This window comes from Narcine bancroftii, chromosome 4 (genome assembly GCF_036971445.1).
Source record: "Narcine bancroftii isolate sNarBan1 chromosome 4, sNarBan1.hap1, whole genome shotgun sequence".
NCBI lineage: Eukaryota > Metazoa > Chordata > Chondrichthyes > Torpediniformes > Narcinidae > Narcine > Narcine bancroftii.
Genome location: NC_091472.1, coordinates 120,150,292 through 120,163,604, shown reverse-complemented (window position 1 = coordinate 120,163,604; position 13,313 = coordinate 120,150,292). Strand labels below are relative to the sequence as shown.

General features: G+C 39.9%; 1 protein-coding gene across 3 annotated transcripts in view; it reads right to left on the bottom strand.

The window, feature by feature from the left end:
* Positions 1 to 6,530: 6,530 nt before the first annotated feature.
* cltcl1 (clathrin, heavy chain-like 1) overlaps positions 6,531 to 13,313 on the bottom strand; it is a 93,956-nt gene continuing 87,173 nt past the window's right edge. For all 3 annotated transcript variants that reach the window (XM_069932616.1, XM_069932618.1, XM_069932617.1), the window contains one exon: positions 6,531 to 7,662. In XM_069932616.1, coding sequence (XP_069788717.1) covers positions 7,553 to 7,662 — 110 coding nt within the window. In that variant the 3' untranslated portion in view covers positions 6,531 to 7,552. The remainder of the gene's footprint in view (positions 7,663 to 13,313) is intronic.

Sequence of the window (13,313 nt, the reverse complement as noted above, 5' to 3'; positions counted from 1 at the left end):
ATAGCACAAGACAAAGGCATGAAAGAACAATCTGTTCGAACTCTAATCAAGAGTACAGATAAAATTAAGGAATATGGAATGTTAACAGCATCTTGTATGACTTAAGTGATTTGTAGACATAGAAGTTCTGCAATGGAAAATATGGAACATTTTCTAATGATCTAGATTGAAGATTGCAACCAGTTATGATATAAATAGAGTCCAACAATGTTATTGTCTGAAAGAAGTGAAATAGAAACTTTGATTTGTAATAGATTTATTAAGAAATTTATATCTGCATGCGGTATTATTACAAAAGGGAACTTTGAAGCAAGGAATTCATAGATCTAGGCAGAGATGGGAAATGGATTTGAATGTATGTATTAGGGAGAAATACTGGCAGGAATTATGATAGCATGACAAATACAATAAATGTTAGATTGGTTCAGTATAATTTTTTTCCATCAATTGTATCTTACTCCACAAAAATTAAAAAGATTGAAATCAGATTCATCAGACAAATGTTTTAGGTGTAGTCAAGAGGTAGTCACTTTTTTGTATTCTACGTGGTCATGTTCAAAAATGAGACTATTTTGGATAGAATTAGGAAAATTTCCAGAAGTTATGCGAGTTAAACTTCCACAAGATCCAATACTTTTTTTATTGGGTAATTTTTTGGTGATAAGACAAAATTGAAATTGATCCCCCCCCCACCCCCAAAAAGAATTTATGAAAATTGCATTAGCAGTTGCAAGAAAATGTATAGCAGTGACATGGAAATCAGATTCCCATTTAGGAATGGAAAGATGGCATGTGGAAATACATAATTGTTTACCTCTTGAGAAAATTACATAATTAAGGAATAAATGTGAAATCTTTCTGAAAATTTGGTGCCCATACTTACATACAATAGGTATGAATTTATAGTTCTTTCCCTGAACCTCATGGAACCTTACTAACTCCTTGGAATAAATAAATGATGATATTGAGAAGGCAAAGTTGTGTGAATGGCAACAATATTTTGGTAACCAAGTTTGTTTTTTCTCTCTTTCTAAATTTTCTGTACTTTGTTTCTTTTTCTTTTGTTGTTTTTTTTTTTCTCTCTTTTTGGGATTATTATGGGGGGGGAGGTGCTAGTGGGGTTTATTGGGGTATAATTTGTGGCATGAATAGCCAATTTGAACATACAATTGTCACTTGCTGTATTAAAACAGGTACAAAAAAATTAAATACAATATTCAAAACAAAATTCCAACCAGGAAAGAATTCCATGAACTCAAATGACAATTCAAGCTAAAGCAACAAACCTCTATTGGTCATTGAAAGATAAGAAAACAGAAGTGAAGGGGAAACTTCAAGTTGTAGTTGGTTTTACAACTTCAAAAAAAAACCGCATGGGGCTCCATAATGTTCGAATTACTGGTAAATCTGCAAGTGCTGAGGCTGCAAGCTTTCTGACTGAACTAAGTGATTGACTAAGGAGGCTACTAAGATGAGCAAATTTTCAATGTTGACAAAACCGGATTGTTTTGGAAAAGGATGCTATCGCGCACTTTTTAAAAAAAAGCTGAAAAAGAAAAATCTCAACTAGGCTATAAAATTTCGAAAGACCAATTGACAGTTCTACTTGGCAAAAATGCATCTTGGGACTTTAAATTAAAGCCTCTGCTTGTGTACCATTCTCTTAAAGGCTATGCAAAAAGTGCACTTCCTGTAATATGGCAATCAAATAGGACGATTGTTGAAAGAATGGTTCACAACCTATTTTTAATTCTGCAACCCAACGTTACTGCAGAGATAATAACTTGGGTTTTTAAATGTTATTGTTGTTTGACAATACACTTGCTCATGCAACTGCTGTTTGAGTTGAATGAACATGTCAAAACAATTTTTATTGTCCCCCTAACACCACCTCATTTCTGCAGCTCATGGATCAGGGTGTCATTGCCACATTAAAGGCTTATTATTTGCAACAAACATTTTCCAAAGCCATGAAAGCTACAGCAGGAGAAAATCCCAAAACTTTTAACAGTTTTGGAAAGTTTATAACAAGAATGCAGTCAAAAACATCAGTAAACCATGGCTTGAAGTGACTGCAAGCAACAAGAGGGCTGTTTGGCATGATCTTCTACCACATAATGCAAGTGATACCACTAGTTTTGAAAGGAAAATTACAACTGTCTCTCAAGACATTGGAAAAGATCTGGGATTTGAAATTTTGGACTGTGACAATTACACCAATGCATCAATTCGCATTCAAGTGAATTATGAAACTCTCATTGAAATGGATCAACAATGTTTATATGAAAATGAGCTGCAAAATGAAGATGTTAATGAAGTACCAATGAAAGAATTCACCTTTGAGGAATTATCAATGTTTATTGGAAAAATCAATGACGCTTCCTATTACCACAAGGATGTTGAACCAAACATCGAGAGAAGCATTAGAGTTTGGCAAGAATTTCAAAATGCTATTCGATGTTATAAAGATATGAATGATGAAGGGTAAAGAAGTACAAAATACATTAGACAAATACTTTCTTAAATAAATGATGTTCACTTATTGCCAAAAAAGATCAGTTTTATATATCCCTTTTATAGCATGGAACGTATTACATTAAAGTGTATTGTAACACTGCTTTGAACAGTGGGGTTTTCCATAACACTGAACTTGCTTGGAATGTATTAACTGTGTTATACAGAGTATGCCTGTACTCATTAGAGTTCAGAAGAATGAGGGGAACCCCATAGAAGCATTTCAAATGCTGAAAGGCATGAACAGAATAGATGTGACAAAGTTGTTTCCCATGGTAGGGGAGTCTAGGACAAGAGTGCACAACTTCATGATTGAAGGGTGCCCATTTAAAACAGGGATACAGATAAATTTCTTTAGCCAGATTGGTAAACCTCTGGAATGTGCTACCATGGACAGCTCTGGAGGCCAGGTTAATCAGTGTATCTAAGGCAGAGATTGATAGGCATCTGAATTATCAGTGTATCAAAGATTATGGGGAGAAGGCAGGGGAGTGGAGGGGGGGGGGGGGGGAATGAGTGGGAGAATAAATCAGCTCGAGATGGAATGGCAGAGCAGACTTGATGGGCAAAATAGCCAGCTTCTGCTCCTATATCTTATGTACTAGTTTTTACATAACTGGGAAGCAGCAGCAAGAAAGACTTCCATTATACCCATGCATTGTACTTGCATACAAGACAAACTTCAATTCATTCATTTATTTCCCCCATTCCTCTCTCCAGCGTGTGTGTGCACTTGCGTGGACACACAGATTCTCCTACACTGCTCAGACAGATGAGTGGGAAACAAATGAAAAACTGCAGAACCTAAAATCTGAAGTGAAAACATTGCTGGATTCCCTACTCCATCTCAATCTGCTCATTTTCTGGTTAACAAATCCAGGCTGTTTCACATGACCCTCCTCCAATAGTGTCTATTGCATTTGGTGCTGTCAATGTGGCCTTCTTGATGATGAGATTAGAGTATTCCTTGTCATACACACAAGTACAATATACAAATTCATTCCCATAATTACTGCAGCTACATCATCAATATCCAATGCAGCCTAGGTAGCCATATTTGCTGCATATCACTGCTCTGTCCAGCTGCAACTCTTGGTTTAATTCTCATCCCCATACTGACCTATCAGTCATTGACCCCCTCCAATGCCCAACACAAATTTGAAGAGCACCCCCTCATAATATATTGAATACACTAATATCAAGTAACTTATTCTCTCCTTCTCACCCACATCCTCTCTCACATTCAGTTCTGCCCCCCCCCCCCCATCATATTCCCTCCCCAACTGTTCCCATCGGGTCACCGTCCCCCCCTTTATATGGTTTCACCACTCCTTCAGCAACTGGCTCCATCTACTCTTCTTCCTGTCAGCTTCCATCCATCCATCTCCTGACTGTCCCCAACTCCATCCCTCCCTCTCCCCCCACCTGGCCACATCTGCCCATCATCCTTACTGATCCCTCCCCTTCTCGGTGCCAAATTAGGTTCTCGACCCAAACCTTCGACTGTCCATTTCCCTCCATAGATGCTGTCTGATCTGCCGAGTTCCTTCAGCAGTTTATTGCTTACAAATTAATCTATGTAGGTCTAGAAACTCTATTTAGAAAAAAAGTTCCAGCAATGACAACAGCCCCTTCAGACCTGTGCTGCCCCAAATACACCCATGTGATCAATTAACCTACAAACCCCATACATCTTTGGAACATGGGTCGAAACTCACTTGGAAGTGGGGTCATTGGCACTCTAGTAGTAATGCTAACTGTTTATACAAATATTTCCTACAGTTCATGTTGGGTGTTTAATTGAAAATACAGGTATTTATTTTCAGAGGGCTGTGAATTTTTGGAATTCATGGCCTAAGTCAGAGATTCTTGGACTGTAATGGAGTTCAGTGTTATGGACAGGAACAATAGGACTGATTTTGATCCTTGGATCATGTCTGAACTTGAATAGTAGAATAGGCTCAAGGGGCTGAATAGTCTTACTCTCTCCCATTCTATAATTACATACACTTTTATTGACGATTGCGATTTATTTTGTATTAATTTCATTACTCCTTCATTCCCACTGCCAATACACTCCCTCCCCCTACCAACAACTGGTCTGTTCAACTTCATTCAGGTGTGAATAGTTTTGTCACCCCCAGCTGTTTAATGGGAGTAGACAAAACATCCAGCCTTATCATTCCAGCTTTCCCAGTGTCCAAGGCAGCATTTCCAGGTTCCCAAGAATATTAATAGAGTTGCACAGACAAGAAATCGACCCTTGAGCTCAAGCTGCCTACCCAAGGTACCATATTCCCACTCATCAACCTCTTTACATCTGCAGTCTTCAAACCATTGATACAATTTAAAAGTGAAGTGGACTTTTTAAAGTTTGCTATTTACAGTATTATTCTAGCTGCCTCAAATGACATTTTATTTCTTATTCTGCATGTATGGTTTTTGTGGTCTAGGCCGAGAACCCACCACAATAAACTTGCATCAGCTAAATCGGTTTAAAATGGGGAAATAGAATACATGTGTCCACACAAGTCTGTGATCCGCTGGCTTGAAAGCAGATGCCAAAATAAAGGCTGTAATCAGGATATCCTGGAGGATAATCTGAAGCTGGTTGAATTTGTGGTTTTCAAATAGTTTTGGCTGGTCCAGAAATTAATCCAGAGTTCCCCAAGTGTCAATGACACAGCTAGACCTGCTGCTTCACAACTCTAGCAACCCAAGATCAACCCTGACGGGTCTGAACACTCTCCCCATGCTTGTCTTTCCTCCAGGTGCTCCATATTCCTCCCACATCTCAAAGAGACACAGTTTGGTAGGTTAACTGGGTGCTGTAAATTGCCAAGTAGGAGAGGGGGTGAGAATTCAGGATTGATGCAGGTGCAAACACAAAAGGCCTCTTTCTATGGGGTGACTATGATCTGGGAGGGGGAGTGGTGTGGGGGGAGAAGGAGAAGGAATGAAGGATGAAGATGGAGGGCTTAGCAGGTCAGGAAACAGCTATTAGTTGAAAATGAAAGATTGTGAATTCTAGCAGTCTCAACCCATTACATTGTCCATTTCTCTCCAAGGATGCTGCCTGACCTGTTGAGTCCCTCCAGCTTCTCACTGTTTGCTTAAGATTCCAACATTAGTTTTTTTAAAAAAGAGGATAATTTACCAGCAATGCAACTGTCAGCAGGAGCAGGCAGTACAAACCATGAACTTCACTTGTTGGCTGCGCTGAAACAGTGAATGTGACCAGTATAAACAGAGCTCCATGTACACTTAGGACAGGAACTGCTGCCACCTACTGGAGGAAATACAGTACAAGGAAAAGTGGAACAAGGAAATCAAGGAGTTAAGCTGCAGATGCTGGAATCTTGATTGAACATAGCAGAGGGAGGGATTGTACAGGTCAGGCAACACATGGAAATTAAGTTGTCAATGTTTTGGATCATGACCCTTCAAGTGATAGATTTTCACCATGGGACTGATCACAGGGATCCATGCCTAATCATTTCCTATCTGAAAATAGTTGCAGGCATCTGATTATCTAGCATCAGGGTACATCCCCCAACTTTTATATACCCAGCCCCAGGGTTGGCATACCTGTGGGTTTTGCAAGAGATTGGGCCAGAGGTAGTAGCTCAGTTAGTCACATGATCCAATTGAGAGAATGCCAGTATGTTTGGGGAAGGATTGCTCTGTGACAGGAGGATTAGGGTTGGGTTTAACAGTATAATTTCGACTTTACAGAGAATGGATATTGCTGGCAACAGAAGCATTTATTGCCCATGCTTGAGGTATTTAGAGATAGACTCTACAGACATCTTTGCCTCCTGTGCTTCTCCCAGTCCTAGGTCCCAGGTTGAGTCACCAGCCCACTCTCCCTGGCTCTGGCCACACTTTGGTCCCCATGCAAAACAACTGTCAACCAGTACTTTTCTAAATTAAAACATTGCACAAAGGAAAGTCAATATCAGAATAACAACCTTGTACATTTCAGACAAGACAATCGGTCTAGAGAAACCCAAGAGTAATGAGAATTACTTGTGTAAACTTTATTTATCCCTCTGGTGGCAAATCATGAGGGCAGCAGGAAGGGGACAATCAAATACATATCCATTTCTTAAGTTGCTTACCAATAAATTTGTACAGTTATGCAAGGTAATATTCACAATGCCTTTAATATTGTAGCTTTCGTTAACAGCACAATGTCCCCATCGAAAAGGCATCTTGCTATCCTGTTCAGCATTACATTCTGGGCAGAACTAGACTGTTTGCATTGCTGTGGCATATTCCACCAGTGCTGTTCAATGAAGACTATTTGGCAGGGTTGTGTCTCACTCAGGATCCAAAAAAGAACAAAGCTTCAACAAAACATTGCTGTCACTCAATTGCACTTGCTAAACCTAATACTCATGTTTAGCAACAAGGCTCCTCAATTATTTTTTTTTAAACATGAGGCATAGTGGGGTTTCCCTCAGTTAACAGTACCATACAGCTTTTTGGCAAGGAGATTCCAAATGATATGGATATCCATTGATCCAAGTCAGAACCCTTTGAGGCCAAATGTTTATTCAGTGCTAGACCAATAAAGAATGCAAAGTGGGTTTTTTTGCATTCACTTTTAGCCACATACTATAAATACTTGGCAACATGCAGATACTGGCAATAAAATAATTCCTCAAGCTCAAATCCAGGGAGCGTTTAAATGCTGTTTTCAGTAACATTTTTCTTTGCATGGAGGGTGAGCTGTACACAAGGATATAGTTCACATTGCACTAAACCAGTGTCATAAATTGGGCAGATCACCCACTGGAAATTATTACCAGATTCCAGAAACTAGTGTACACTTGCCCTAAATTCTAATCAGTGCCTCTTAACAAGTTGTATTTTCTAACTTTAAAAAAGCTGCACTTTCAAGTTGAAATGTAACAATGTAATAAATAACAGTAACAGGAGTCCTTTATAAATCCTCATGCTGTAGAGGTGCTGTTGAGCCAGGTATCTGTGCTCTTATGGATTCTGTAGCAGTAGTGAGAAGCTGTAGTGTTGTCTACATGTTGAAGCCATAAGCAGGCTGAGTGTAGCCAGCTGGATATCCATAAGCATAGGCAGGCGGAGGGGGGACTGGAGTGGGGCCTGCTGTCAACATCAATTGCTGACCTGGAGCAAGAAAAAGGGAAGCATAAAAAACTAGATCAGTGCACTATGGTCAGTTACAGATGCTCACCAATAACTTACAATGGTTTAACAGGATAGTCCACTGAAGTTGCCCATAAACAATTGGTACAGATCTATAAATACTAAACAGCTCAGTTCTTTAGTATCCACTTCTGCATTCAAGGAATGTAACACTACAGCATAGAAACAGACCCTTTAACCCATTTAGTCCTGCAAACTATTATTCTTCCTAGAACCAATGATCTTCACCTGGACCATAGCACTCAATATCCATTCCATCCAACAGTTGAAGAACAAATATGGAATAACTCATGGTACAATGTTTGGATATCATCAACTGAAAGCTTATTTAAAGGATAAATTAGGAAACAGACAGATTACCAGAAGGAAGCAGCTTTGAATATGTGATTATAGACAATGATAATTAAAAGATTTATAACGAACATTTACATTAAGCTGCAAGGAAAATGATGAAATAAGGTACAAACCCAAACAAAAGTGGGAAAAGGATTTAAACAAAGATAAAAAAAAATGAAACATGGGAAAAGTTATGTTGTGGAACTATGAAGAATACAATAAACACAAGGTTACGCATGATACAGTATAATTAGTTACACAGGCTATATAATCACGCCTCAAAAGTTAAAAGAATGGGATCCAACATTATCAGATAGATGTTTTCGCTGCAAGGAAATGGGAACAACAGTACATGTAATTTGGGCATGTACGAAAGTGAAAAGGTTTTGGGAAGATCTAAATCAGATATTAAATAAAATCACAAATAACATACCAAAAGATCCAGAGATCTTTCTTCCAAGTAAAAAAAGTAAGGAATTAGACCTCAAATTGGATAAAGTGCAAAAAAAGATTTATTATGATAGCCTTTGCAGTAGCAAAAAAATGTATAACGTCAACTTGGAAAATGGAAGAGAGCCTGAGAATACAGCAATGATACATGGAAATAAATAAATGTATTCCATTCGAAAAAATAATTTAAAAAATAAAGTCACATTATTTGAACAAATCTGGGGACCGTACATGGAACATAACAGAGAGGGCTTGCCTCTTAAAATGATAAGACAAAACGACTTGATTCAGTTGGTAAAAGTAGATGACACATTTTTCTTGTTTATTTTTCATTGTGTATAGACATTGTTTAATGGTTTTATTGTATTGTATATGTTGAACATTTATTGGGTTGAAGGGGGGTGGGAAGGAGGGTAGGGGAAAAAAGGGAGAAAATGCCACTGTGTATGTTTAATGAGAAACGTTTGTATATATTTTGGTTGATATGGCTCACGTGTGAAAAATTAAAAAATTATAAAAAAATATCCATTCCATACATGTACCTATCCAAACTGGTCTTAAATGTCAAAATTGAGCCTTCATTCACAATTTTGCCTGGCACCATGTTGTTCACTCACAACTCTCCAGGATATCCCCCTTAAACAGTTCATCTTTCATCCTTATCCAGTGTCCTCCAGTTCTTGATTTGCCCAACCTCAGAGGAAAAAGACTATTTGCATTTACTTAATCTATTCCCCTTAATTTTGTACATCTCTCTCAAATATCCTATGCTCCAGGATAATAAAGTCCTAACTTGTTTAATAATTAAATTGATTTTTCCCCAGCAGAGATCAGTTTGTGGAGCCCTGTTCCACCTTCTACTGATGTTAACAGCCACACATGATGCTCCAAACTCTGAGTCATCAAAATCACATCTAATTTTGGAGGCTTGGAAAATCATGGCTTGAATGGAATGGAAAATATACCAAACTGCAAATTTCAAGAATGAACTAAAGTTTGATGTCAGGTTCATGGGAAGTTTGGAATACATCAGGTCACTGAGTGTCAACTGATGCACAAAACAGGTTGCCATTGGATGCTCAATCTCCACTTAGCCTGCTCCACATAATTTGGAGGTACCCACACGCTGTAAGGCTTAGATTTGACATTCAAAACCCCAGCGTGATGGCAGGAGATGCTTCGGGACTTCCAGGAGAAGGGGAACATGGCTCCATTCTCACTATTCAAAGCACAGCCATTTCAACCTTCCAACAGAGGAGTGATAACAGCGCATGTTTAAGCCACAGTTGTGGACATATTCACCTTCCTGGGCCATTAAGTCAAGAGACAAAATCCTGCATGGACAAAGACATTTGGAATCTGGACCAACAAACAGCAACTGAAGGTGAAGCTGAGAGATATAGTAAAGGGACAATCACCCAGCAACACCTAGCTCTGGAAGACCAGGAGCTGTGTGGAGGCCAGAATCCCGCAGCTCTGGGAGAAGGAGAATACAAGCCAGCCAGAAGATGGATCTCCCCTCCAGCAACACGATCAGCTTCATCTAAGGAAACCTTTCTCCCAGAGGAAGATCACCCCCATTCCTGAGCCAGAAATCAACTGCAACCAAAAGTGTTGTAGTTCACCAAAGCAGTCTCGTCAGGAATGGAGGCTAGGAGTTGGAACAAGAAGAAGAGCATCTAAAAAGCATGTTTGTTGGCTTCTCATCAGGATCTGCAAGAAAGGGAATTGGAAAGAAGTAGTGTTAAAAAGCACACAAAAGTAGGTTTGTTTAAATTTCTCCATTGGCTAATTAGCTATAGCCAATAAAGGGAAGGGATCTTAAGTGCAACAACAGGGAGTTGGAATGAGAGTATGGCAAAAGATTTGTTTAAATTGGTGAGATACGAGTGGAGTGGCTATAATGTGAGTGGATCAGAGTTGCAGTAGGGAGCTGAGACTCAAGAGGCTTCAGCAAGAAGAGGCGGAGGCCAAAGCAGCAAGTAAGGGAGGCAAGTTTTGCCTTTCGTTATTCCCAATTTCATCTTGATTGCCTTTAGTACAATACAGGAGTGATGGCAGATATGGTAGTGGAATGGTACTCTTGTAGGATGTGGGAATTCATGGAATCTGGTTCTCCTGATGACTACACCTGCAGGAATTGCAGTCAACTCCAGCTCCTGAAAGACTATATTAAGGAACTGGAGTTGGATGAACTGAGGATCATCCAGGAGGCTGAGCAAGTCATGGATAAGACTTTTAAACAGGTGGTTACACCCAGAGAACAGGATTCAGCTAGTAGATGAATGAACAGAGAGAGGCAAGGGGAGAAAGTCAACGCAGGGTTACCTCAGCAACAAATGTATCCCTTTGGATACTGCTATGGGGGGAAATGACCTAACTGGGCAAGGTAGCAGCCAGAGGTTGTGGTTCATATTGCTATAATTGCAATGAGTTTCAATGCATCAAAGATAGTTTAAAAAGTAATACAAGGCTAAAGATATTTAAATACATGCAGCACAAGAAATAAAGTGGATGGCATTATAGTACAGCTACAGATTGGCAGGCATGTCATGGGCATCGTTGAATTGTGGCTAAACAACATATTATTGGGAGCTTAATATCCAAGGATGCAGTGTATTGAAAAGATAGGAGGTAAGCAGAGGGGAGTGGCATGGCTCTGTTGGCAAGGAATAAGATTAAATCATTAGAAAGAGGTGACAGGATCAGAAGATATAGAATCATTACGAGTTTGGTCCGAGAGGCTGAGGATGAGTTCCCCCCCCCCCCGCCCCACCCCAGATAAGCCAAGACCAGGTAAGATCTATGTATAATAACAAAAAGAGCAGCTAGGGCAGTGGAATACTCCAAATGCAGGATGTTGGAAAACTGGGAGAGCACAACTGTCCCTGAAGACTACATCTGCAAGAGGTGCATCCAGCTACAGCTCCTGACAGGCCAAGTTGAGGAATTGGAGCTGGAGTTGGATGACCTCCAGACCCATTCTGGGAGGCAGAGGGGAGTGACAGTCAGGAGTTACAGGATGCTATCACAATTAGGAAGCAGAAGGAAAGTAGCTAGGTGACAGTCAGGAGAGGGAAAGGGAACAGATAATCAATGCAGGGACTACTGTGGCCATTCCTCTCAATAACTAGTATACCATTTTGGATGCTGTTGAGACAACCTACCATGGACAAGCCACTGACATCAGGTCTCTGGCATGGAGTCTGGTCGGGTGGCTAAGGGAAGAGAGGAGAAGAGACAAGCTGCAGTGATAGGGAATTCCATTGTTAGGAGACAAAGAGGTTCCATGGAACGTATCAAGATTTTCAGATGGTATGTTGCCTCCATGGTGCCAAAGTACAAACCATCACATATAGAGTTCACAGCATTCTCAGGAGGGAGGGTAAGCAGCCAGATGTTGTGGTCCACATAGGGACCAATGACATAGGTAGGAAGGGTGAGGAGATCCTGAAAAGAGAATTCAGGGAGTTAGGTGCTGTTGAAGGACAGGACCTCCAGGGTTGTGATCTCAGGACTGCTACCCATACCACGTGCTAGTGAGATTATAAATAGGAAGATGATGCAGATTTACATGTGGCTAAAGATTTGGTCCAGGAGGGACCTCTTCACATTTCTTCATCATTGGGCTCTTTTCCAGGGGAGGTGGGACCCATTCCAAAAGGATGCTTCACATCTGAACTGGAGAGAGACTAATATCCTTGCAGGAAGGTTTGCTAGTGCTACTATGGGGGGTTTAAACTAGACTTTCGGGGGAATGGGAACTAGAGTGGCAAAGCATATAGGTGAGTGGGGGAGGGAAAAAACCATGTGATAATTGTTTGCAATGTTAGAAGTTAACAGGTTCTATGTGGTAGAAATGTTTTGGTTCACCTATTTCAGTGGTTTTCAAACTGCCACCCCTCCCAACCCCCCCACCACCTCACATTCCACCTTAAGTAATCCCTATACCATGTGCTCTGATTAGTAAGGGATTGCTTAAGGTATTATGCGAGTGAAAAGAGAAAGGTTGAAAAACACTGTTTTAATCATATCTAATTTTTAGTGAACGATTTCACAATTCCCAAAAAAAATGGGTCAAAGATAATTTTTCTCAAGCAAAGTATTTCAGTAAAAATTGGGTCTAAAGTAGTTGCTCTCAACCTTCCCTTCCCACTCACATACCACCTTAAGCAATCCCTTACTAATCACAGCAGTTATGGCATAGTTATTGCTTAAGGTGGAATGAGAGTTTAGGGGCAGTTTGAAAGTCAGTTATTTATTTCAGTGCAAATATTGTAGGAAAGGCAGGCGAGCTTAGTGCATGCATTAGCATGGGGAATTATGACATTGTGGCCATTGGTGAAACTTGGTTGTAGGAGGGGCACAAGATTGACGACAGTAGGCGAAACAACAAATAGTGGGCCTGAAAGGATCAAATATGAAGGAATTTATAAAAGGATGGATCCCGTAGGTGCTGGGAATGACAGATACACATGAAGAAATAGAAATCGAAAGAGCAGATAGAGCACTAGTACTGAAACCGCCACCACATCAAAAACCAAAATCCATAATGATAAAATTTCTAAGATATACGACAAGAGAAAACACACTGGAGCAGGCAAGAAAGAAGGTTAGAGAAGACAATAAGCCATTGGAATACAAGGGACCAAAAATATTTTCTTACCCAGACATTAGCTTCAAGGGACAAAAAATATTTTTTTTTACCTGGACATTAGCTTCAAACTTTTAAAGAAGAGGAAGGAATTCAACACGGCGAAAACAAATCTTATGGAAGGGTATAACTTTATATTAAGATATCCAGCAGTACACAAAGTATTTATTCC